This window comes from Lepidochelys olivacea, assembly GCF_965140295.1.
Source record: "Lepidochelys olivacea isolate rLepOli2 genome assembly, chromosome: 7".
NCBI lineage: Eukaryota > Metazoa > Chordata > Testudines > Cheloniidae > Lepidochelys > Lepidochelys olivacea.
The window spans coordinates 86,268,220-86,295,467 of NC_140417.1; the positions used below are offsets into that span (position 1 = coordinate 86,268,220).

The 27,248-nt window shown below is 43.4% G+C and overlaps 1 protein-coding gene across 6 annotated transcripts in view; it reads right to left on the reverse strand.

Moving 5' to 3' along the window:
* The window catches only part of P4HA1 (prolyl 4-hydroxylase subunit alpha 1), a 67,005-nt gene that overhangs the window by 30,458 nt on the left and 9,299 nt on the right, over positions 1 to 27,248 (reverse strand). For all 6 annotated transcript variants that reach the window (XR_014712456.1, XM_084634531.1, XM_084634530.1 and 3 more), the window contains exons 2-8: positions 20,034 to 20,228; positions 19,271 to 19,387; positions 18,135 to 18,231; positions 13,029 to 13,180; positions 10,914 to 11,051; positions 4,056 to 4,295; positions 826 to 1,022 (exon numbers count right to left, since the gene is read on the reverse strand). Coding sequence is in view for 5 of the 6 variants with exons in the window: in XM_084634531.1 (XP_084490657.1) it covers positions 826 to 1,022; positions 4,056 to 4,295; positions 10,914 to 11,051; positions 13,029 to 13,180; positions 18,135 to 18,231; positions 19,271 to 19,358 (912 nt within the window). In the remaining variant the exon portion in view is untranslated. The remainder of the gene's footprint in view (positions 1 to 825; positions 1,023 to 4,055; positions 4,296 to 10,913; positions 11,052 to 13,028; positions 13,181 to 18,134; positions 18,232 to 19,270; positions 19,388 to 20,033; positions 20,229 to 27,248) is intronic.

Consider the following 27,248-nt stretch of genomic DNA (forward strand, 5'->3'; position numbering starts at 1 on the left):
AATTCATTTTCCCTATGTCTACTTGTATTTTACCAATTGAGGAGACTGGAGTCTCCTTAGGGAGGTCAAGCACATTGTTTGAGAAACCATGCTCTCAGCAAGTTTAATATTAGACACATCTTAGAGCAAACATTAACTTTACAGTTCGTCTTAAGATGAACAATGTTCAATGCTGTGTGTAATACAATGTGTGTAATACAATCTTTGTTGTAATGCAATAACCTTATTTGATTCTCAGTGCACTAACTGGTATTAAAATACATTAGGGTTAGAGGGCAGCATCCTCAAACATGGGTTACTATTTCTTCATTCAGAGATGCTGCACTGTCCCTCTTCATTCCCTCCACTATAGGTCTATAGTCATTCTATTGCTACAATAAGAAAAGGAGTACTTGTGGCACCTTAGAGATTAACAAATTTATTTGAGCATAAGCTTTCGTGAGCTACAGCTCTGCCCTAGCTCACGAAAGCTTGTGCTCAAATAAATTTGTTAGTCTCTAAGGTGCCACAAGTACTCTCTCTTTTTTTGCGGATACACACTAACACGGCTGCTACTCTGAAACCTATTGCTAAAATGATTTCCTTATGTTCAAGCTCGATACAAAACTTCTTGCAAACGTTCATCAAAAATACTTTGAACGCAGGCCACCATAAAGACAGGAGTAAGAGGGAAAACAGTGTTCTAAAGGTGAGCCAGCTCATCCCTGCAAGCTGACTGACCTTTCTCTTTAGCACCAGAACTTGCCGACACGTCTAAATGAGTCCTGCATAACTGGTTTTGTAGATTAAACAAAAAACAAAAACAAACAGGCTATTCCACTTTACCATTCTGAGACCCTCCCCACGGCACAGCATTTCATACTTCTGTCTCTCTGGCAGGTAATCTTTGCTTGGTTCCTTTTTCTTTGTTTCCTTGTCAGTCTGGCTATCTGTTTTGGTAGTAGACTTATTTGCTTCTTTTTCTTTAGACATGATATATTCGAAGTATTTTAAGTTACCATTTGCTCTCTGATGTTCAGGATCTAATGGAGAAGAAAGGAGAGGCACCACAGATAAGTTTGCAACTGGTAGAAGTCAACCTGAAAGGGTATATAAAAGCATCTCCTTGAAAAGAAAAACACTCTTCATTCTGGAACAGAAGTTGTAAAAATTAATGCTTAGTGATCCAACATGCTTACACAGTTAAATCAGAACAAAAATATAGCTGAAAGCCTGACCCATTCAATAGGTGACAGGCGGGGATGTAATACATTTCTGTGTTCTCATTGCTCATTGTACAGGGAAGCAGAGAATGGGCAAGGAAAACCTTAGCTTAAACCCTCTAAATCCAAGAAACTGACACCTCCACTGGAAGCAGTACTACCCAGCAACAGTTAAGAGATAGAATAAACTTTAAACTATTCCATGGGGGAGACAGCCTGCAAGACTATAAAGGGAGACAGAGAAATGAGGATATTGTGTGTGAAATAGACTGCATTGTCCCATCAGGAAACTCAACAGGGAGAAAGTTGGGCCAGGAATACTGACAGCTGACAAAATTTGGTAGAAAAAAGTGCTAGTTTAACAAACTATGCCAGCTCATTCCTCCATTTACTGATGAAGGGGTTTTACTGCTGTGAAAGGATTAATTCAGAATTAAGATTAGAACATCCTCCTTCAGGCACTCAGATACCACACAGTGATGAAAATGACAAATGCCTAGATATACTATGCCATTGTGTTTAAATATCACTAGGCAAGCCATTACTGGATTCTATATTTGTTGTCTTTCAATTATTCCAAATCAAAACGGCTCAGTCCGCAATTTAAAAGATAGTTTTCATGGGCCAGCTCTGCAGACTCAATATGGATTTTTCCAGCCTCATGTACAATTAACAAGAGAGATCCTGCATTCTGAACTTAGTATAAACAACTGTGTTTATGTACACAGAAGAACAGAATTCATCTTTAGGAGAGGGAAGCTATACTGATTGTATAGCAAAGAAGAATGAAAAGACAGTAAAACAAATTTTAGACAATTTAGAAAATAAAGAAGCGTTGACTCTACATGGTGTTCAGACACTGTGGCGATGAGAGCTATGTGAGTGCCTAGAGAGAAAGGATATACACAAGAGCAAGTGCTGAGCAAGCTGCTATTTTTACATAGTACATTAGAACAGAACTGAACTTCTAAATGATTAAACATGCAGTCACTGACATATCTTGGTTATTAAACATATTAATTTGATGCAACATTGCTATGAAACTAACACCATAATCAAGTTTTAAACCAGATACAATTTTGTAGCTATGCAAAGCCAAAATGGATTATAAATCAATTTATAAAAATACACTGATTTTGAATGTCAAGTTTAAGCATACAGCATGTTTGAGGCCAAATTTATAATCCCTGTAAAAAGAGTTTTAGTCAAAGTTACTTGCATATTTTTCTATATCATCATCATTTGTATTAAAAGTAGCACCCAAATGCTTCAACGACAATCAGGGCCCCCTAGGGTTGCCAACTTTCTCACCAAACAAAACCGAACACCCTTGCCCCACCCCTTCTCTGAGGTCCTGCCACTCCCTCCCTTGCTCTCCCTCACCTTCACTCACTCGCTCATTTTCACTGGGCTGGAGAGGGTCCCTTTTCGACCAGGTGTTCAGTTGAAAACTGGACAGCTGGCAACCCTCCACTGTGCAAGTCACTGTATAATCACACAGGAAGAGACTCCATGCCAAAAGAACTTATAACATGGCAGGAACTGCCCAATTCTACAAGAAGTATTTGTCTCTTCCTTTCTTTAAGGATGGAATTTTTAATTTTCCATTTACCCTTCTTGGAAACAAATGTATGCAAGGAGTAAAATTTAGGCCAAAACAGAAACAACCATTCCCTCAAATGCAAACTCCCATCCAAAAATGAATTCAGATGTACCTCAAGTAGTCAGCTTCACGTTACAGATCATTTCTTAAGGCAGGCATACTTTTGTGGCCCTCCTCCCTTGCCAAACTCCCAGTGCTGATCCCATAATATCCTTGCAGCAGCTATTCTTATTTGAAAAAGTAATATTAGGGAAGATTATTTGCATCATCTTTTAATACAATGGGTGTAACTGCTGGATTGGATACCTTCCTGTCTTATGAAAGGAGACTCAAAGAGCTTGGCTTGTTTAGCCTAACCAAAAGAAGGCTGAGGGGAGATAGGATTGCTCTCTATAAATATATCAGAGGGATAAATACCAAGGAGGGAGAGGAATTATTTAAGCTCAGTACCAATGTGGACACAAGAACAAATGGATATAAACTGGCCATCAGGAAGTTTAGACTTGAAATTAGACAAAGGTTTCTAACCATCAGAGGAGTGAAGTTCTGGAACAGCCTTCCAAGGGGAGCAGTGGGGGCAAAAGACATATCTGGTTTCAAGACTAAGCTTGATAAGTTTATGGAGGGGATGGTATGATGGGATGGCCTAATTTTGGCATTTAACTGATCTTTGACTATTAGCAGTAAATATGCCCAATGGCCTGTGATGGGATGTTAGATGGGGTAGGATCTGAGTTACTACAGAGAATTCTTTTCTGGGTGTCTGGCTGATGAGTCTTGCCCACATGCTCAGGGTTTGGCTGATCGCCATATTTGGGGTCGGGAAGGAATTTTTCTCCAGGTCAGATTGGCAGAGGCCCTGGGGGTTGTTCGCCTTCCTCTGCAGTGTGGGGCACGGGTCACTTGCTGAAGGATTCTCTGCACCTTGAAGTCTTTAAGCCACAATTTGAGGACTTCAATAGTTCAGACGTAGGATAGGGGTTTGTTACAGGAGTGGGTGAGTGAGGTTCTGTGGCCTGCGTTGTGCAGGAGGTCAGACTAGACGATCATAATGGTCCCTTCTGAACTTAAAGTCTATGATTCCTCACCCATTTTATTTTGGCAGACGTTCACCTGTATGACAGAAGCAGCTACCCACAGTTACTCTGAAACAAAAGTAATCTACAGACCATATTATGAAAACTGCTACATCACAGAATTTCCCGACCAGTTTTACAATATATTGTGGATCTAGTCTCTTAACAACATACCCAGTTCAAGAAGTCGCTTGGTGAGCATCATTGCTTTGTCCAGGTCCCCCTGCTGATACACAGCATAACTCAAATAATCTAGAATGGAGACTCTGTCAACAGTAGACACCTCTCCATCATCAAGCTGTTTCAGAGCTTGCTCCATCCACAGCTCAGTATGATAGTAGTCTGCCTCAGTGTATGCAATCTTGCCCAATTCAAAGCAATCTTCAGCTGTTAAAAAAGACTTGTGCTTTACACCTATAGAAAGCAACAGACAGACAAGGTATGTAGGATTTGGAATCATAATATTTTGAATAGCACACCTGTTTTCAGTTGTCACACATTTTCTCACTCCCCACTGAACAAATTAAGTTCTGTTTAGTGCTGGCTCCCAGAGTTTAGAATGTACTTACCTTTGTTAGTGGCTATATTGTTGAATCCTCAGAAGTTAAATCCCTAGGGCACAAAGTTTTTCATTGACTAGTCGCTGCGAATTCTACAAAGGTTTTTGTGACTGAAAAGCACATTATGCAGAAACAATATTGACCTAAATCAACTTAAATTTTCTTTTCTACCAGCAGTAGTTTTAAGAATTGTTCAAGCACTGGCCCTAGATCTTGGGTTAGGCACTTTCCATATACATTTTATTTCTGTCAAAAGCTTGTCTGGGACATCTTATTAGCAACTGGCAAGATGATTAGAATGAGGGAGGGAAAAAAGCATCAACTATGATAATCAGTAACTGCACAACTGGCAAAGGTTTTGAAGTAACTCATGTTTAGAAGCAGAGTCTAAAATGGCCTCTATTTGAAAGTTTAATTTGAAGTCTTCATAAGTAAATTACAGGTTTCTATTTTTGCCACTGTAATTCAGGGCCCACTGAAGAATCAAATTCTGTCTTGTAAAAAGGGAATGGCAAATATTTGGAAATACAGGGTGGAGTGAAAAAAAACCTCTACAGAAAAATGCAGTATCCTTCATTGTCCATGACATTGTATCAGCTTAACTGCTTTTCGTTTACACCTGAAGTTAAAGAAATCATGGACATAAATTATGGATTTCATTGTTTTCTATTCTGCAGAATCTGACCTCTGCCCTGCAACTTCTCAAGGTTGCGTTCTAACAATGAAATTTTCTGGGAAACACCAGCCCTGAGAGACTAACCTGCCAAAAGGATGAGAATGGAAAAAGGAGTTCTCTAACAGTGCATTATCATTTTTCTATTCACTGTAATTAAACCAGAGATGAGCTTTTTCAGGGTTTCAGACTAAACAGGTTGCGCATTCAATTTCTTTTGTTTAAATCGGATCTCTTCTTATTAAGATTTGTTTTTAATTAAACTCTTGAGTTTTAGACTGTCTTGAGATTTCATACCAACTGTCCCAGAGAAGTTAAACCACCTTCAACCTCTTAGAGTACATCTACACTGCAATAGAACATGTGTGGCTGGCCTGGGTCAGCTAACTCATGGGGCTCTAACATAGCAGTTCAGTCTCAGGCTGGAGCCTGGGCTCTGGGACCCTCCCTCCTCGTGGGTCTCAGCCTGGGCTCCAGCCTGACGCCAAATACCTAGTCTGCAATTTTATAGCTCCACAGCCCAGCCCCGGAAAGCTTGAGTCAGCTGACCTGGACCAGCCACAAATGGTTTTTTTTTGGTATGTCTACAGTGCAAAAAGAGGTAGCAGAGGAAGGTTGTTGGGAGCCTACCCTCTTGGGATTCTGTTTCAAAAGGGCACAGCCTCGGGCCTCCTCTCCCATAACGTTAGTTGCTTGCAGGTCTGATGTAGATGCTCAGGAAACTGAACATCCACAGATGAACTAAATTTAAGGAGCCCTAATATAAACAAAGTGCTGAGCACAGGGTCCACACTCATCACATCACTAGCACTGATAACTAAACAGATTTATTTGTCAGGGAAATTCTACAGTAATTGTTCATTTTGCTACAGAAATAGCCAGGGCAACTGCTTAGTACAATATCAGTTTAAAAAACAGCAAGATCTGAAATGCAGAAGATCGAAAAGCAGAAGAATTAGGCAAAGTAGCAGCAATGCTCAACTGAATTGGAGAAAGTGGAGAGATTGTGGGGGAAAACTGGACACATTAAGTGACTGAAAAATCATACAGAAGACAAATGGTGACCAAAACCGATAAAATACTAGAGATTTAGAATTCCATTAGCCCTGGAGGCCAAGAAAACTAGAGAATTTTACTTCTAGAATGAAAATGTAACTTATCAGCAATTATGATGGGTTCTCTGATGCAATTTTATCACAATACTATTCAAAAGCAGAATTATACTAGCAGGCAGCACACAGTTTGGGCTGCACAGGCTTGCTTCCAAGAAAGATAGTAGAATATGGTCCATAAATTCACTTAATTTCTTATAGAAGACAACAAATGATAAAAATCCGCCTTGAGCTCCTTCACGTTGATATGGAGCAACCGCTCTGCTTCAGACCGCAACCCCTGCGTCATGAGGTCCCCCAGGTGAGCCCCCATCTGTGGTCTGACGCATCCGTCACCAGCATCAGGTCCAGAAGTGGGGCGGCAAAGGGGATGCCTTTGCAAACCACAGGCTGGAACTGCCACCACAGCAGGGGGTCCAGCACATCCCTTGGGGCTGTCACTACCAAGTCCAGGGGGGTCCCTGCCTGGGCAGTACACCCGAGCAAACCACGCCTCTAGAGTCCTGAGTCTCAGTCTGGCATGCCTGACCACATGCGTGCATGCTGCCATGTGGCCCAGCAGCTGCAGGCAGCACCTGGCCATTGTCGTTGGAAACTGGCGCAGGGAGGCCACTACTTGTTGAATAGCCTGAATTGGGATACTGGAAGGCTTGCCCTGGCCTCCACCGCGTCCAGGACCGCCCCTATGAATTCTACTCTCTGTGTGGGTACGAGCATGGACTTGGGGATGTTGACCAGGAGCCCCAGTTCACGGAACAATCTCAGGGCCACCTCCACATGGCCCTGCACCTCCACCTCGGATCAGCCCGCCAGGAGCCAGTCGTCAAGGTGCAGGTACACCCGGATTCTCTGCCTCCGTAAGAAGGCCGCCACCACTGCCATGCACTTCATGAACACCCTTGGAGCCGCGGCTAGACCGAACGGGAGAACCACAAACTGGTAATGTTCTTGGTCCCCGGTGAAGCGTAGGAACCACCGATGTGGTGGGAAGATGGCGATATGAAAGTATGCGTCCTTCATGTTGAAGGCAGCGTACCAGTCCCCCGGATCCAGGGAAGGGATGATGGTGCCCAGAGAAACCATGCAGAACCGGGCCTTGACCAGGAATTTGTTGAGCCCGCGCTGGTCTAGGATGGGCGAAGGCCCCCTTTGGCCTTGGGGATGAGGAAGTACAGGGAGTAGAACCCTTTTCCCCTTAGGCTGTGAGGCACTGCCTCTACTGCCCCCACCTCTAGCAGCGAGCGGACTTCCTCCTCTAGGTGTCCTCGAGCACACCTTCAAAAGCCTGACTTAGTGCCCGGCTGGGGTTTGTGCTGGCCTTGGTTCTGGCCTGGTGCATTACTGTTATTGCGCCGTCGCCTGTTATCCCTGCCTCGCCTATGGTAAGGCTCATGCCTACGGCGAGGCTGGTACTGGCATTGAGGGGAAGGCTGCGGCTTAAAGGGCTTCTTCTGGGTCGCCAGGGTGTGCATACCCAGCGACTTGAGCGTAGGTCACGAGTCCTTGAGGCTATGCAGCCTTGAATCCGTCTGGTCCGAGAAGAGCCCCCAGACCCTTCAAAGGGGAGGTTCTGGAGTGTATTCTGGATCTCGGGCGGCAGGCCTGACTCCTGGAGCCACACTGAGCGCCTCATGACCACCCCTGATGCAATAGTTCTAGCCACCGCGTCTGCCGAATCCAGGGAGGCCTGGAGAGAGGTCTTGGCTACTGCCTTGCCCTCGTCCACCAGGGCTGTGAACTCCTGTTGGGAACCTTGCGGGAGGTAGTCCTTAAACTTCCCCACCACTGCCCAGGAGCTGAAATTGTGCCTGTTGAGGATGGCCTGCTGGTTAGCAATCCTCAACTGAAGGCCCCCAAATGAGTACACCTTTCTACCAAAAAGGTCCAGGCGTTTCGCCTCCTTGGCCTTAGGGGCCGGGGCCTGCTGACCATGGTGCTCCCTTTCATTCACCACCGAAACCACTAGGGAGCATGGACTTGGGTGGCAGAACAGGAACTCACAGCCCTTAGATGGGGCAAAGTATTTATGCTCTACTCCTTTAGCCGTTGGAGTGCTGGAGGACGGGGTCTGCCATATAGTCTTATAGTTAGACTGAATGGTCTTAATGAGCAGGAGCGCTATTCTGGATGGACCTTTGGGGCTCAAAATGTCCACCATGGGGTCTTCCTGCTCAACCGTCTCCTCGGCCTGCAACCCCAAAATTTGGGAAACTCTGTGCAGCAGTTCCTGGTGGGCTCTATGGTCTATCGGCAGAGGGCCAGACACCTCTGTACCCTCCACCACCTCATTGGGGGAAGATTAGGAGGTTAGCTGCTGCTCAAACCCCTCTGGTTGGTCCTCCTGCTCCCCATCTCCTGTGGTAAGGGCCTCTGGCTCAGGCCAGGGTGGGGGTCCATGGGATGGCACTGGACTTGGTGCCGGACTCTCCGGTCTATGCTTGGGGGGGAATGCTGGAGGCCAGGATACTGTTGCCTCTGGCACCTCTGGCGTCGGTGCAGGGACCGGGACCTCTGCACCAAGTAACGTGCCCTGGATGGGGCCCCTTGGTGCTCCTGATAGGCCCAAGGGGTCCAGAAGGGCCAATGGCCTGGTGGCCCCCATTCACGTTGCCAGCTCCCCTGAGGGTCCCTGCTTTCTGGGCCCCGGTGCGGGTAGCTATAGCAGCCGAAGCCGGCGCCGGACTGTGGCGACGCCGATCGCGAAGGCCATGGCAGTGCCAACAATCTGCGCCAGCGGGAGAACGAGCAGCTCCTGGCTGAGCGGGACCAGGAGCAGTACCGGTATCCCTGGTACCGGGACCAGGATCTGGACTGGGACCAGTGCTGGCATTCCCTGGACTGGGACTGTCTGCGGGAGACCTCTGGCAAGGGCCATCTCAGCTCCTCCCGGTGCTGGTCTCTGGGCAGTGCCGGAGAGCTGCGTGCCCTTTCTGGTGCTTCTTCGCTTTGACCCGCTGCCGGTGCCGCAACCTCCTTCTGCGCCCCTGGCAAGTGCGAGTCTGCAGAGTCGGAGCTCGACCCAGACCAGCTCCGGGAGGGGTGCCGGGAGCGTGTCCTCGAGTGGCACACCATTGCCAGCTTACCCCTCGTCGGCACCCGAGGCATGGGCGTCAGAGGGTTCTTCCCATACAGTCTCTTTCTTTCCTTGTCCTTGGCTTAAATGCCTTGCAAATCCTACACCTTTCAGTTTGATGTCCATCCCCCAGGCAACTTAGACATGAGTCGTGGGGGGTCACTAACCGGCATAGGTTTGCAGCACATGGTGCAAGCCTTGAAGCCCTGGAGCAGGTGCTGGAGGCCTCCAAGCACCTAATGACTTAAGTGTCCACAATCTGTATGTAAACAAACTGATAACAGCTACTCTAAAGGCTAAGGGACTACTGGGGGGGGAGGAGGAGGGGAAGAGGTGTTCCAACGCCACCACAGATGGTAAGAAGGAACTCGAGGGGTCAAACCGGTAGGGGTATATATGCACAGCGGCGCCACTCAGGGGGCCCGCCGGGAGCCGCTAAGGGAAAAAGTTTCCAACATTCGTGCATGCAGCGTGTGCACACCTAATGTGGAATGGACGTGAACATATATTATATTAATATTAATATTATATAATATAATATAATATATGAACAAACTATATAATAGCATTCTTTTTTACTAACCTGCTTTCCACTGCACACATTCAGATACAGACTTTTAAAATACAGCTTGCCGATTACAATATTTACTCTTAATCAATATCTCATTTCTGTTTAATATTTTTCTTTAACATAACAGCATGAAATACTCTAACAATAAATGTACAGAATAGGCACATTTTAACCATCAGTGATTAGTGCAGTGATTTGTTTACCTACTGAACTCAGTTTTATAAACAAGCCATAGGTTAAAGGCTTGCATTAACATAATAGAAATATTTATCTAGCCAAGTGTGCTAATTCTGTGGTATTTTAGAGAGGAGCTATGCAGTGGACTTATAAATGGAAACTCAATTGCAACTTTAAATATTGAGCAACTAATCTTGCTCTAGGAGAGACAGAGTGCAGCTTTGCTTGATCAGAGGCAATAGCTCCGTAAGAAGCCAAAAATATGACAAATAAAACTACCAGATATTTATTCCTCCTACATACTAACATTGACTTAACACAGAGAGGGCTAGATACAGTTGGAGTTTAATGCCAATTTTTGCCATTCTAAACCCAAGCACAAGGTCCTGGCAGCAGAAAGCCCATCAGAGGAAGAGAAAGTGATGAAGAAAAACAGCTGCAACATACTCACCACCAAAGAACTGAAGAAAAGACCAACACATCCAAAAAGTGAGCCTGGGAAGGAGTGTGGGTGGGGCACATAGCGTTTCAGTACGGAAAAATCCCCATCGGAAAATCCCAAGGAAGTGCTATGGTACCAGTGCTCATCCTGCCTTGAGTAGAGTGTTCTCTACAGTACAGGCTGACACCGGGAGATGCGACTTACAACTCCCTGCAGCAGTTCAGTTTACATAAGCTTGTGTGCTGTGGGCCAGGTTATCAGAGACTGGCTGAAGACTAGGAAAGTCTGGGTTTTTTCCTATTGTTAACAGCATGCTAGGCGCTTTATAGACAGGCATGAAGAAAAGACTCCTCAAAAGGGTTTATAATCTAGATGTTCTGTAACTGCACCGCTATTTTTCCAAACTAGCTCAGGTGCTTCTTACCCGGAAGATTCCCCCTGGAGAGGGTGTCTGTATCCAAATTGTAGGTATCCTGCAGCCGTAGGAGAGCTTTGGCTGCACCAGCCTGATCTTCATCATTAGGAAAATACTGGCGTTGGATAGTCATATTAGAGATAAAGCCTTCGGAAAAAAAAAAGGTCAGAGAGATCAAGAAAAGGACTGGGCTTTCTTGTCCTGGGAGTTTTACATTAACAACATTTAATTATAAATAAATATCCCTATACAAGTTGTTGGATGAAAACTAGCATGTCACTGCAGGCTATTATTAAATCAGAGGCAGATCTTCTTGGAAAAGCTACCACCTTTGGGTGGAACTCTAGATAAACAGTGTGTAAACCTATTTGTACGGAGCAGTAATATGCTAACAGTGCACCTCTCTTGATTATTCAATAGTCATTTCATGAGTGTCCTAACAGGCCAATGAACCAAACATCACACACAAGACCAACCATGCTGAAATGTTTTTAAAAATAAGTAAATCAATAACCAATACACAGCAAATTCAAAGACAAGGATAATTAATTTTAACATAGTTTCTTTATCTGTTGTCTTAAGGCTCTTCTTCCAAAAGAATCCCTATGCAATATCATGGTAATGGTTTGAGATAAAGTAGCATAGAGGAAAAAAAAATTGTATCACTGTTACTACCCATGCAGGACCAACCTTGAGGCAGGATCTGAGATATTTTTTCAGCAAATGTATAGGGAACAGACAATCACTAATTTCCCATGCAAGTATGTTGAAAGATGCCTTATTTTAGTAGAAGTTTATATGGAAAATGTGGGAGAGTTTCTCTGTATTAAATAAGTTTAAGTCTAATTTTCACAATACTTTGCATGAATGAAAACCCGGATTCAAACTAGAGGACACGTCTGAATATCAGTCCTTCAAATTAATTTTTTTCTTCTATGTTCTATTTTAGGATGTTGGAGGGAGAGAAGAATTGTTTTAGGATGGTGAAAGGGGTATAAATTAATGTAAATTAAGTGTTGTGAACTTAACACAACGGAGGCCCCCCATTCACATACTAAGTCAACAGGGAGACAAGACACTGGAGACTGAACCACAGGGGGTTGCTCTCTCTCTTTTTCCCCCAACTCAGACTGGCAGAGACGCTGCGGGGGGTTTCACCTTCCACTGCAGCACGGGGCACTGGTTGCCTGCTGGTTTGAACTAAAGTAAATGCTGAATTTTTCTGTAACTTTGAACTCTTTAAATTAAGATTTGAGGACTTCACTAAATCAGCAAGGGGCTATGGACCTTGTGCAGGAATGGGTGGGTTAGGTTCTGTGGCCTGCAATGTGCAGGAGGTGAGACTAGATGAGCATGATGGTCCCCTTCTAGCCCTTAAAGTCTATGAGTAAACTGGTAAGTATACGGTTCGCTTTGGGGGGGCATACTTGGTATTACTGGGAGTGCTCAGCAGATAAGGTGTTAAATACTACAATGGAATGCTTCAAAAGGTCTTGGGGACTGGGGTGCACCTATTGTTAACTTGCAAGGCAAAGTAAGGGCTGGCAAAGCCCTGAGGAGATCGTTAGCCACTCAGACTGCTGTTTCAGGGAGCTGACACCCAGTTAAAACACAAGCAAGTTTCCCTTTTGCTGGAGGCAGAGGGGTAACAAGGTGACTCAGTCCTGGACACCCCAAGAACCATCACAAATAGTCCACTTTGAGGAGTTCGAGCTCTGAATTTACTCCCTTTGTCACTGAAGTTTTATTGGTGAGCTTTTGATCTCTTTCTGAATAGCTCAGAGCTGGTTCAACTTTTTACCAGCACAATCAGCAATTTGAAAAGGTGATAAATGCATTACATGTACCTACATACAGAAAAAACAGGGTCTTCTTCTACAGAGAGACTCACAAAGTCATGGAAAACATGACAGAAATCCAATTTCAATGACAATGCATGCAAGATACAAGTCAAATAATTCTCTCAGCAAAAGTGTTTGACCATTGTTATTTCTACTGCAGGTGCAGTACAAAAAAAAGTATGTTCCTCAAAATACAAAGTTGTGCTTTGCTTGGCATTAGGGTGATAATGTTAATCAGAGCAATAGTTGTGTGTCGATAACTCCAAAATCTCCTCAAACTTACCATCTGACATGTCCTTCAGGACCAGATTCTCCAGTTCACCCCACTCGGTGTTAAGTCGTTTCATTAACTTGAATGCATTTACAGGATGCCCCAAGAATCCTTCTGGGTCTTTTGTAGCAGTGTCTGTCAGTTGATCTAACTTCTCTGCCCATCTATGAAACATATATATTAGGAATAAGCTTAATATGGTATCACCTAAATATTTTCCTATGTATTGTAAAACTAATGCTAAGCTACATGACTCTCTTGGCTGATAAAGCTTCCAGTACAAGTTGTTTATTTTTACTTTCTCTGTATGCAAAGTTTATCTGCAAGGAATCAAAAATGTCATCTTTCTCAGCCCTCCCTCTGCTGGTGTAAACCTTGAAGTAGCATCATTCTCATGATCCTTCAGCATTAAAGCACAATGCACCAACATAGGACTCCTCTACAATATGCAGGAAGAAAGGTAAATACATACTGCCATAGGTAGTATCTCAGCAATTCCTGTATAAAATTGTACTCAGGAATGAATAGTCCAATATAAAATCTTACCCAGGGTCTTGGTAATTTATTAATATGTAATGTTTAGATATATTTTTGTACTTTCCAAAAACAGTAGTTGAAAACACGTTTTACTCTTAACAGGGAAAAAAATATCAGTGGCTAAATATTAAATTTTGAAAGTTAGTCACCGAGCATGCTCAACCCGGGGCCATATATTCTGGTCTTTGCCAGGAAACTGTGCTCTAGAATCTAAGTTTGTTTTTTTTTTAAATAAAAGCTGGCTCTCATGGTTCTAAATAAAACCTCCTATACAAGAACTGATTGCAAGCTGATGTAGCACTATATTCCTGTATCTGCAAGAAACCTAAAATATGTATCTGTGAGAAGTTGTCCCCTATCCAGTTGCAAAAATCTCCAAGCTTCCCTTCAACAATTTCTACAGTGCAATGCTAAATAAAAATCAGCAGCATCTTGAAAACTGAAAGTATAGGGGCAGAGTAAAATCAATGTAATATGAAAAACAAGGGCTGCTATTACAAAATTTAACTTTTGATTCAGTAATTTCTATATTTTTATACACACACAAATAAAAAATACTATTTCAATATTCATACAAAGCTGCCAAAGAATTCCTAGTCTGCCACAGCAGAAAGCAGGGATCTTGCATAAACCTAGATCGAGACAGTAAATAGGCCTTATATTTAGACACGCAAAAAGTAAGTTCATCTAGTTGACTCACTGCTCCTTCTGGGCTCTTGGGTAGTAAAAAAAATTCATTTGTATTCGATCCTCCAAACCTCTGTTGAAGCCCTTTCCTACCCACAGAAGCCCCATGTTGCGGTGACCCTCCCCAACAGCAGAGCATGGGTATGTCTACACTTAAACCTGTAGTGCTTCAGTGTAGACACTACCTACACTGATGTGAGGGGCTCTTCTGTGGGCATAAGTGTTGGATCATATTAAAGAAGTTCTGCATTAAAATCACAAATGAGTTTGATTCCATAGTTTAAATTCCAGGGTATTACTAATTAAGAGGTCTCTTGGGTTTTGGTACTGTTTCTCTCCCTCTCTGCGTGAAACCTGCAAGCTGCTAATTGCGTTAGTACATCCTAAGACAGAGTCTGTCCTCAAAGCAATACATTGTAACAACAGGAACAGCACACAGAGACTCCCCACCCTTTTGTTGTATTTATCTCGCTTTGTTAACAATTGTGATTAAAATAGAGATAGAGGATGTATGTGGATGGATGCTTGGTGTGGATAATAACCGAATGATCAGGGAGGTGCCAGTCCAAGAATGCAGTGTCCATCGGCCAAAGAACGCGTCAAGTGGAAACAACCAGAGGACCCCTAGGGAGGGCAGACCGGAATCCACCCAAAAGCCTCAAAGATGGGAGAACCGAAGGCTCCGTGTTGTTCATCAGGAATGTGCCATCTGCTGATTGATTCAGCAACAGCATGATGAAGTGACTGGCATAGGAATAAATTCCTATAAAAATAGACTCTAGAAAGTGAGAACTTTGGGGTCTGATTCTGCAAACCAACTTCCAGGAGCGTCAGATGTGCATCTGACAAGGCCCTGTTCCCTCCTCATGTCCAGGCGCCCTGGCCAGTGGCTTGGCACGAGCAACTCTAAGGCTGGTAACAACCTTGCAGAACATACGTGAGTGAGAACAAATGTGTGAATAAATATGAAACTGAATGGAATGTTCTAGCTATAACTAACTGCTTACTATGATTCTTTCTGTATTCACAGTAAATGTGGCATTTTGCCTTTTCCCCTTTAATAAGATCCTGCTGGTTTTTATTTTATTGGTATAACGTAAGTAATCCACCTCCCCGAGAAGTGGAAGGTAGGTCTACAGAAGAATTCTTCTGTCAAGCTATTGCTGTCTACAATGTGGGTTAGGTCAGCATAGCTACTTCACTCCAGGGTATGGACTTGTCACACCTCTGAGACCCCCAGGTATGGTGATGTAAGTTCCCAGTGTAGACCAGCCCTATAATTGGACATGGCTCTCTCCTGGAAGTGCTAGTGCTATTTGCCAGCCAATACAGGATTTTTAACATGCACTGTGCTTTTATTCTGTGGCCGTGGATTGAACAGGCTGCTCTGTGTAACGCTTCCAGATTTTAACAATGTGTTAACAAAAAAGACTGATAATGGGATTTCACTGAATTGATAGCATTTTTACTAGTATATGACCATTTTAAAGTTAATAAGTGGCTACAAACCATCTTTACAACCATAAGACTGGAGGCTGAAGCCAAGATTTCGTTCCTAATAAGCTTCCATACTGTATAAACCCAACCATAATCCACCCACAGATTGATGGGCCCTATTTTCCCAACTTCAGGAGCCAATGGAATGTATTCATTCCCTGCAGATGTAGAATGGTGTCCAGTAAGTTTTAAAGACAGGAAGTTTTTGTTTTAACTTGTATATCAGCAGGTTAAAAACCAAAGAATTCAATGTCTATATAACATACACATGCAGTAATGATGCTTATGTGATAAAGTTCCACTCCTTTGACGGTTTCATCTGCCCAGTGATCACTAATTTGTGACTTCTAACATTTCAAACCTATGTATGACTTCAAACAGATGTATTTTATAAAGCCACAAAAATAAAGTAAATAAATAAATATAGCTGGACATAAAAGTTTCCTTCTTTAAGTTACATTGCTCCAAGATGTAATACAGGCAGTAATCTTTTGGACCGCTAACATAATGAATGGTCATAAAACTCATATCCCACCATGGCTATGCTACGAAGAGATTAAGTTACATAGAAAAAAGTCATTTGAAAGCTAGGAATTCCCCTTTCCAGCGGGACAAGGTTCCTCCCCCTCCCCCCCCATCCCCAACGCTGATACATTTTGAGATATTGGGCCTTTCCCCTAAAATCTTTACTGTTGGACAAAATGTTAGTTGGTACAGTTTCAAAGTAGTTTTTTTTTTTATTTAAACCAACTCAGCTTTTATGAAAATATATGGAATATTGTGACGGGTTGGATCACAGAAACCCCCTTGGGGTGGCCAGCTGATGTGCCATGACTACTTCTGTCCCTGCTTTCCCTACCAGCTTGGGACTCCAGCACCCTGTCTTGCTGAGCCACACACGCCCGCCTGCTCCAACACAGATCCAGGGTCTGACCCACATGCCCCAAAGCTGCAGACCTAATTGAAAGCAACTTAAGAAGTGTTCCTGTCTTTGACACTCAGATGCACAACTCCCAATGGGGTCCAAACCCCAAATAAATCCATTTTACCCTGTATAAAGCTTATACAAGGTAAACTCAAATTGTTTATCCTCTGTAACACTGATAGAGATACGAACAGTTCCCTCCCCCTCCAGGTATTAATACATACTCTGGGTTAATTAAAAAGTAAAAAGTGATTTTATTAACTTCAGAAAGTAGAATTTAAGTGGTTGCAAGTAGTAACAGTGAATTACCAAGCAAAATAAAATAAAACCTGCAAGTCTAAGTCTAGTACAGTAATAAAACTGAATACAGATAAAATTTCACCCTCAGAGATGTTTCAGTAAGTTTCTTTCACAGACTGGACTCCTTCCTAGTCCGGGCACAATCCTTTCCCCGGTACAGCCCTTGTTCCAGCCTAGGTGGTAGCTAGGGGATTTCTCATGATGGCCGCTCCCTTTGTTCTGTTCCACCCATTTATATATCTTTGGCATAAGGCGGGAATCCTTTGTCCCTCTGGGTTCCCACCCCTCTTCTCAATGGAAAAGCACCAGGTTGAAGATGGATTCCAGTTCAAGTGACATGATCACATGTCACTGTAAGACTTCATTACCCACTTGCCAGTCCACAGGTATACAGGAAGACTTACAAGTAAAACACAGCCATCTACAGGTAACTGTCCTGGCTAATGGGAGCCATGATGATTCCAAACCACTATTAATGGCCCACACTTTGCATAACTACTTTGAAATAACAGTTATATTTTATATTTCTAGTTTTAGATACAGGAGTGATACATTTATACAAATAGGATGCCCACACTCAGTAGATTGTAAGCTTTGTAATGATACCTTACAAGAGACCTTTTGCATGAAGCATATTCCAGTTACATTATATTTACACTCATTAGCATATTTTTATAAAAGCATAGAGAGTGCAATGTCACACATATACAGAAGAGATGATGGCATGGGGTGTTTTTGTAATGACTTACTAGAATTCATTTGGGAGGCCTGTTGGACTAGTTACAGCTTACCCACACTGCAGCCACTGCAATATACATTAAAACTTTTTAAGCTACAGCACATCATTATGTTTTCTCTAACACACACTTTTGGTTTGCTCATTTCCTATCAGCAACGCATGTTTTTGAAAGAACTAGACTCACCTGGGAATCCTGCCAAGAGAAATCAGAATTTCTCAATACAGAAATTAGACTCACCACCATAAAAAATAATTAATAAAACAAAATGATGTCTCACAAAAGAGACATTCATTTAGGACAAAAATCTTGCAGAAATTACAAATTAATCTTTATCCCCACAGGCAATAAATTCCTGTTCAGCCTTCAGGAACCTTCTTGTACATGAAGATGAAATCACAATTAAATATTAGTGTTATGAAACCAGCTGCTTACTTTTTGATCTGTTCCAGCTTGCTCTCTTCTGCCTTAATATAATCTTTCAGTGATGTCACCAGGTCTTTTTCTGTGTTAATTAAGTCTGTCATGTGACCTAGAGAGGAAGTAATGATTTCAATTGATTATTAGATCTTCTTGATCCTCCTCATTTAGAGCAGTGTTTCTCAACCACTGGCCCTGTCTCTGGCCCCTGAGATCTCTCTGACACACCTTAGGAAGGCAGCAAGCCAGTCCCTGGTATCAAGAAAGTTGAGAAACACTGATTTCAGAGAGATTTCCCATTAGAACAAACTTGGGCACACAAAAAAAGAAAACATTCAAGAACGTGTTTACTTGGCTGGACATTCTGTGGTGTTATTATCCATGAAGAGGTGTTCAAAAAAGATTTCTCTCCTTTTGATGGAACTTACAGTAGAGAGACACAGTCCTGTGTTTGACATAGCTTGTTGCCATGGAAGTGAATGGAGTGTCACAAATTTAACATTATGACTAATTCAGGACTCATTTAGAAGAGAATAAAGGCTACGAAGGAGTAAGCTCTTGTTCAAATACATCTGGTACATAGCAAATATGGAAAGAATTAATTATGGCGATACACAAAGTAGTATTTGTTTAAATTGCTTTGCTTGCACTGACAGATTGTTTCTCAGCTACAAATTCATAAAGCAGTAAATCCTACAGGAAATACAGCAAACAGGCAGCTGAACCACTTAACCTTAGGGTAAATGCTAGTTTAACAAATGCTTCATACACAATTAAAACATCGAGGAGGAGAAAGATGGGATCCTGAAATGCTGGAATTGTACATCCTAATCAAGAGTTATTTCATGTACTCAATTCACAAAAAGCAGCTCTCAAACCAAAGTATGGTTTTGAATCCAATATCTGTAATAGTAGACAATGATTGTGTATCCTGACCTCGTCATTTTAACAGAACTGATTTGAATACAAATTTTCCCTCAAAAAGATAAAAAAAAGCAAGCAGGGCATGTAAAACTATTGGTGCATTTAGAGCTATGCTAATTAATAGAGCACACAGCTTCATCTTTAATCACATCACCGCAGAGACAGTTCTGAAAGTTGGCAGACACAGCTCTGCAGTTATTCACTGTACATACAGAAGTAAATCTCACCAATTGAAGTGAAGAAGTCCATATGGGCATAAGAATGAGGCAGCAGAAAGCTCAGGACTAAAATACACCAAACCTTTACGGATGCCATAGTCCAATAGCTGTTGCCTCAGTACACACCTACAAGAGAAAGAGTGATTAACAGACTTGTATACACCATAGCACTTAGCCAGATTTTACCCCCACATCAGATAAAGAGGTTTTTTATTCACACTGTTTCACCTGAAGTTTGTATGGGGGTCACAGTTGTATTAAACAATTTTTCTCCCTATTAACACATTACTCTTTTGGAATTCTTTCCCTCCAGGCTGCAGTACTCTAGGAAGTAGAAATCCTCCCAAAGGACTGACAACATTCTGCAAACAGCACTTGTTTGCTCCCTTATACAGTAAAATGGAGAAAAAAAGAGACACACCAAGAAGGCATGTTTTCAGAAAGAAAACCTCTAAGAAGTCCCAGCAATGTTGAAGGCAGCACCATCATAATACAATTAAAAAATTTTTTAAAGCCCAAAAAATAAACAGAACTAGACGGAATCAAAAATGAATCCCTATATATTGCATCAAAGTTAATTTTTCCAGTGTAAATACAAAACATCTGTTTTCAAACTGAGCCACTAAAACAAATGCCTATGGAATAAACATGATTGAAAGAGATCCCATATTGACAAATTCCATTAATAAATCATTCGTTCCCCATCATAACGTACATAATACATTTCTGAAGGCATACAGTATTTATAAGCCAGCTGATACCAGTTACTCACTAGAGGCTACTGTATTTCCTCCCATGAACTGCTGCCAAAGTTTTATAGCCTTTCAAAGTCCCGGACTTTCACCAGAGCCTAGAATTTTCTCCCTATAACTTCTTTCTGTGGGTTCAAATCAGGAGAGGAGACGAGCAGGCTTGAGGAAAGAGAATGTGTGCTGTCCTCATCTTTCAGTATCCAGTAGGAACACCACTTAAAAAAAAAAAAAAAAAAAAAAAAAAAGTAGTCCTAAGTGCATTTACCATTTCCACAGAGGAGAGAGGGTCTGTCACAGCAGCTGACAGGAACAGTGAAGGCAGCACTGGCAACGGTGAGCTACTATCAGAAACTATTGGATAGCTATGAGGACCCCAGCACCAACAGAGCAGCATGGCGACTCCAGACCCTGATCTCCTGTAGAGCACCTGAGATCTACATGGATCTGTGAGATTTGGGGGCTAGAAATGTTGATGTTTGTACTAGAGCTGGGGAAAATATTTTAGACAAATAGATCTGCTGAAAAACACAGTTTCGATCAACTCAAAAGCATTCACAAGTTTGACCCCATTAGCTTCATCTCGGAAAAAGATTTTAGGGCTAGCTTCAGTGGTGGGGGGGCGGGGAGAAGAAGGGGAGAGAGAGAGCACTCACACGTGCACAAATGACTCTACAGATTAAAAGAAGAGCTCTGTGAAAGCTGGAAAGCTTGTCTCACTCAACAACAGAAGTAGGTCCAACAACAGCTATTACCTCACCCACCTTGTCTCTCTGAAGCTGGCCCTTAAAAAACAACTGAAATGGACTTTCCTGATTTGCTGATAAATTCTGAGGACTTTTCAAACTGAGTATTTCCCCGATTTTTCACTTCACTGGCCAAACAAAAAAAAATTATTCACCCAAACAACCAGTTGGCTCTGCTAACAAGAATAAGCATTAGTATAAATTGTCACTACTGGGCACCTGTTCTCTAACCAACTTGCAATAAGTACACAACCTATTATGAGAACCAGTGAACTGAGTCTGGGAACGAACATAGAAACAACACCTGTTTACACCAGGTCTGAAGTTCTCACCAGAGCAAAATTCTCCCTGGTATAATTCCCCTGAAGCAGATCGAGTTAGTTACATCAGAAATTAATATGCTCCCCAAATGACCCAGTTCCGTTCTCCTTTATTCACAGGAAGCCGCATCCACACAATTGGGACCCTTAAGGTGCCAAAAGAAAGTCTTCAGAGTAGAAACAGATTGCCTGGACGGTTAGGGGGTACATTTGTACTGTAGCTGGGAGCATGCCTCGCAGCCCAGGTAGACCAATTTACTGTGCTACCTCAGAGCTAGCATGAAAATAGCCGTGTGGACATTGCTACACAGGTGCTGATTCAGCCACCCAAGATCAGACAGGCTTGGACTTGGGCAGCTAGCCCAAGCTACTGCCTGTGCAGCAACGTCTACAACGCTATTCTGTGCTAGCTCTGTTTGAGCCAGTCTGCTAAAGTCTACCAAGACTGGGAGGAAAACTCCCAGCTGCAGTCTAAACATACCCTTAATGTGACTGCTGAACTTCATATTTTATTTCCAAGGAAGTTCAGCACCTCCCACACATTCAACTGAAGCAAGCAAATAAATCTGTGCATTGATTACAAAGCACAAACAAAAAGAAAAGGAGTACTTGTGGCACCTTAGAGACTAACCAATTTATTTGAGCATAAACTGTAGCTCACGAAAGCTTATGCTCAAATAAATTGGTTAGTCTCTAAGGTGCCACAAGTCCTCCTTTTCTTTTTGCGAATACAGACTAACACGGCTGTGACTCTGAAAGCACAAACAGTTCTACTACACTATAAATATTTGCTAACTTTGAATTATCAGTACTTGGAATACATTGAACTATCAGTACACTGTATATTCATGCAAAATACAAGAACAGAGTTTTTTGTAAGTTATCTACTTCAAACAAATTGATTGGAAAGGATCAGATTTGTCTCCTATGCCATGTGCATGAGCTGAAATCCTTCCACAATGTCAAACAATATCACAATGAGGTCTTAGAAACTTCTAGACTGATGTACTCTAGCATCGAAGTTTTCCCCCCTTCACCTTCCCTCACAGCTTCTTCTAACAGTGTGGCAATCTCCCAGAAAGCTTCTGGCCCCAGCTGCAGTTGTATCCAACTCCCTCCAAACCCTCTCTCTCAACCATCCCACACTCTTTTCATTGCCTAGATCAGGGGTCTCAAAGTCCCAGCCATTTGCAGCCCGAGAACCTCCCCAAAATGGCCCACGGAGCTCCAGCAATTTGGGGGCAGGATCTCTCCCTTGGCCCTGCCTGCCACCCCAGGGTGCTCCCCCGCCCACGCGTCCCCCAGGCAATTTAAAACGGCCCGGGGCCCCTCTCACCACTGGCAGTGCACCAGAGCTGAGCAGCTTCCTGCACGCTTGCTCCACATGGCTGCCGGCCCCTCCTTGCGGCCCCTGGGCAGGGCTGTGCCTCCGCGCATTGCCCCTGCGGCCAATGGGAAGGTGCGGGAGCAGTGCCTGGGTGAAACAGCATGCGGAAGCCCCCTGGCCCGGCCCGGAGCCCCAGGTAAGTGTGGCCACCCCCCCTTCCTGAGCCTGCACCCCCATCCCTTCCCGCCCCCAAACTCCCTCCCAGAGCCTGCACCCCTCCTCCATCTGAGGGCCTGCAACCCCACCCCCAGCCCAGAGCCTGCACCCAGCACCCCCAGCCCCCCTGCCCCACCCAAACTCCCTCCCAGAGCCTTAGGTAGGTGGGGGGTAGAGTTTTTTTGGGCAGCATGAGTGACATTATTGGCCTACTGGGAGGATTTGAGGACTGGCACTAAGGTAAATTGAGTTTGAGAGCCCTGGCCTAGATGGAATCTTTCCTGGCATCTCTGGATCCTCCCACAACCTCTATTACCATCCCAGAAGGCTTCCCTCCCTGCTGGAGCTCAGATATTCTGAGAAAAATATCTTACTTATAAAACAGTAAGTTATACATGGTTTAAAGCATTCAAAATCGTGTTTTGTCTCTACTTCTTCTACATATTACTTGCAGTAGGATTGTAAAGCCCACCACAATTCCACCTACTCCCTCCTCCTGATCCCCAGGAATATCAGAAGATAGGTTATTTTTCTTTAACCTCTCTTCTTCAAAATGTCTTTGATGTGTGTGTTCATGTCATGGGAAACATACATGCATGCACCCACCCCTCAGAACAAATGGCATACTACCAAAAAAAAAAAAAGTTAAAAGTTAAACAGAAACTTTACTTTTCTCCTCTTTGCCATTTGAAGCTTCCAAGTCCTTCAATTGTCTTCTAATATAAATTCCAGACAGTTCTACAGTTTTCTCCTCTAAAATAGCTCCAGCTAAGATAGCAACCATAGGCGCCGACTCCGTGGGTGCTCTAGGGTTGGAGAACCCCTGGGGAAAAGTTAGTCGGTACTCTGCACCCACCAACAGCCAAGCCCCTTCCCACCCCCCCCCAAGTGCACCGCGTCCCCGCTCCTCCACCTACCTCCCAGCGCTTCCCGATGCCAAACAGCTGTTTGGCGGTGCTTCGGGACAGGGGAGGAGCGAGGACGTGACACACTCAAAGGAGGACGCAGAGAAGAGGCAAGGACTTTGGGGAAGGGGTGGAATGGGGTGAGGCAGTGCAGGGGCATGGGTAGGGTTAAGCACCCCCCAGGAACAGTGGAAGTTGGGGCCTATGATAGCAACCATCTCAAGATCACAATGACAAAGACGTCCTCTGTAAGCAAATAAATAGATTTTCTTTATAACAGTAAGTACTGCTCCTAGAGGAATATGGGTGCAGGTTTTTGTTTTTAAAGGAACAGATCCCACACTTAGGTCTGCATCTCTCTCGTACCAAACAGAAGAGGATTACATCTTTTTTAAAATAAGTGCTATAAATATTCACTCTTTTTGTGCTCTACAGACTGATGGGAGATTGCAAGAGAGTTACTGTCAGAGTAAATGTGCAAAAATTTCAGTGGGAGAGTATAGGAAAAGTAAGTGACCCTGTGAACAAAGTAAAATTAAATCAGTTATAAGCATACTAATATAATGCCATGCCAATTATTCATATCTTGTTTAACTTGTCTTTGTTAAGCTCCCAGAGTGCTCCTTAGTTCCTCCTGTTAAAAATGCAGGTGTGCTTTAAAGAGGCAAAATGCAAAAACTGCTATTCAGATCTCCCCAGAGGACTATATCAGAAAATCATGAGTTATCTAACTTGATAATCAGGGTTCAGCGTTTCATCAATTATCCTGTGCAGCTTCACTAAATATACTGGTAGAAAATACAGCATAGCAGTGAGGAAAAAAAAAAAAAAACTTCACTTCTTGATGAAGCGTCTCAATTAGGGAGGTTTGTGCAAAGAAATCCTAATTTCTCTAACTGAATTTAGGGTTACCAAGGATACATCTCAGAAGGCAGTATAGTGTGGGTACCAGAACTTTAATTTTGAAGTTCTTTCAATCATGTAATTCCTTAGCAACCAGTTCCCCAACGATATGTGTATTGTCTTATAAGCAAGGATCCAACTGCAACACACCAGTTCTGGTATCCGCACTCCACTAGTTATATACCAACACAATCTGATCCATTTAAAACATGGATGTAAAAGTTTAGGAGGTTGTTTATGGTCTTCTATGTAGCCCAACGTGCCAACAAAGGAACAGCTTTTTCAGCAACAAGGTAAGTCTTTCACCAAGTGAAATTTTTATCCAAGGCTTTATTCTTGACCCGCCGTGTGCCCACATTAAAAGAAACTAAGCAAAACTTTGCCAGTTCCAAACTTCCTGCTTTTCCAAACTTGGATTAAACCTTAGCTTGTAATAACTGCTGGGAGGAGGCAAAGTTCCACAAAATCCTCTTCCATCCAATCACTCAATTGTTTTTAATAGTAATATTTTCTTTGGAGCGCCTGATCAGGCCTCCACTTTCCTAACACCTTTGAGAGAGATGAGGCTGGAGTTAATTCTTTGCTTAGTGGAAGTCAAATAATGTTTTTCATCCTATCAATGTTGAATTTTTGAAGATGTGAAATAAGATACTTATTTAGCACAAATCACTGAAATATCTGAGTGTCTTACAACCTTTAATGTATTTATCTTCACAACACCGCAATGTGGTAGGGAAAGTGATATTAGCACCATTTTACAGTTAGGCAGAAGGTCTGTCTACACATATAGCTATTCTAGTATAGCTGGTCTGCTTTAAAATTCATGTCTTATCTTACTCTAGAAAAGTGGTGCTCAAACTTTTCCAGTCATGCTTCCCCCCCACTTACCAGTAACAGAATTGGTCCATGCCCCCCCTCCATTACAGCATAGCCAAGGTTTCCTCAGCAGCAGAGCCTGGGCTGAAGGCGGAGCTGGGGGCGAAACTGGTCTGCGGATGGAGAAGGAATGAGGGCAGAGGTGGGCTGGGGCCAGAACAGGGGGCAGAATGGAGCTGCAGCCAGAATCGGAGCTGGTCTGGGGGCAGAAAAGGAGTGAGGGCGGAGCAGAACTGGGGGGCACTCCCTCTCATCCCCACACATCCCCCCCAAATAACATTCCTCCTCCCTCCACACTTTGAGAGGCACTGCTCTAGAATAACCTTATGGACAAATCTTAAGTGACTTGCCCAGATCATTCAGGAAGTCTGTAGCAGAGCAAGGAATTGAACCTGGCTCTTCCACATGCTAAGCTAATGCCCTAACCACTAGACCACCCTTCATCCGACACATCATGCTGCAAAATTTTTATGACCCCAAATTCAGGACTTGTAACAATACAGTATGATATGCTTATTGGCTGTTCAGCATCTGAAGGCTGAGAATCAGCTATTTAAAATACACCTCTCCCCCGATATAATGAGACCCGATATAACACGAATTCAGATATAACGCGGTAAAGCAGCACTGGGGGGGCGGGGCTGCGCGCTCCAGCACGTCAGCGTATCTGGCTCTAACACGCTGCTCTGAGCGGCGTGTTATGGGTGCCGAGCCAGGGCCGAGGGGTTGGATAAGGGGCAGAGGGTCTCGGGGGCGGTCAGGGGAGGGGGGTTGGATAGGGCATGGGAGTCCTGGGGGGGCCTGTGAGGAGGAGGAGGAGGTGTGGATAGGGGTCAGGGCAGTCAGGGGACAGGGAGGTTGGGGTCCTGGGACAAGGAGCAGGGAGGTCTCTGGAGGGGGTAGTCAGGGGACAAGGAGTGGGGGGGTTTGGATGGGTCGGGGGTTCTGAGGGGTCAGTCAGGGGGCGAGAAGTGACTATTAATAATGGAGATGCTTGAGGCCAAAGCAAAGTGCGATATAATGCAGTTTCACCTATAACGCAGTAAGATTTTTTTTTGGCTCCCGAGGACCGCGTTATAACGGGGTAGAGGTGTAGTAATAAAGCTAACCCCAGTGAACTTTCCTGATATGAAGAGGCTTAAAAAGGAACAAGTCACATGTGAAGGAATTCTTTAATATTTGTGTAACGTACTTGGACATAAGCTAAAAGGGAAAGCTCAGGAGAATGGAGACAAGCTTTTGAACTGCTAAGGAAAATACTGAGGTCGAGATGGGAAATGATGGACAAGAAGCTGTTCAGACAGGAGAAGAAAAATCCTTTACTCGTGGAATTCCTAAAGGCAGCAGTGTTAAAAGGGTGGACATTTGGGGGGGGAAGCATAGGCTGTTATAGCAGAAATAAGGGGGGAGAAAAGAGGAGAAATCAAATCAGTATCTTAGATGTTTCTTTACTAATGCGAGAAGAATAAGCAGGAAGAACTCGAAATACTAGTAAATAAACACAACTATGACATAGCTGGCATCATGGAAACTTGGTGAGAATACGCATGACTGGAAAATTGGTACAGAAAGGTACAGCTTGCTCAGGAAGGACAGCCAGGGAAAAAAGGGAGGTGATGTTGCCTTGTATATTAAAAATGTATACACTTGGACTGAGGTGGAGATAGAAATAAGAGACAGACTTGTTGAAAGTCTCTGGGTAAGGATAAAAGGGGTAAAAACCAAGGTGGTGTCATGGTAGAGGACTACCAAACCAGGAAAAGGAGGCTTTTTTTAAACAACTAACAAAATCATCCGCCCCCACCCCCAAAAAAAAGGCCTACAGAAAGTGGAAACAAAGGATGAATATGAACAAACAACACAAGTATGTAGGGACAAAATTAGAAAGGCCAAGGCACAAAATGAGATCAAACTAGCTAGGGACGTAAAGGGTAACAAGAAAACA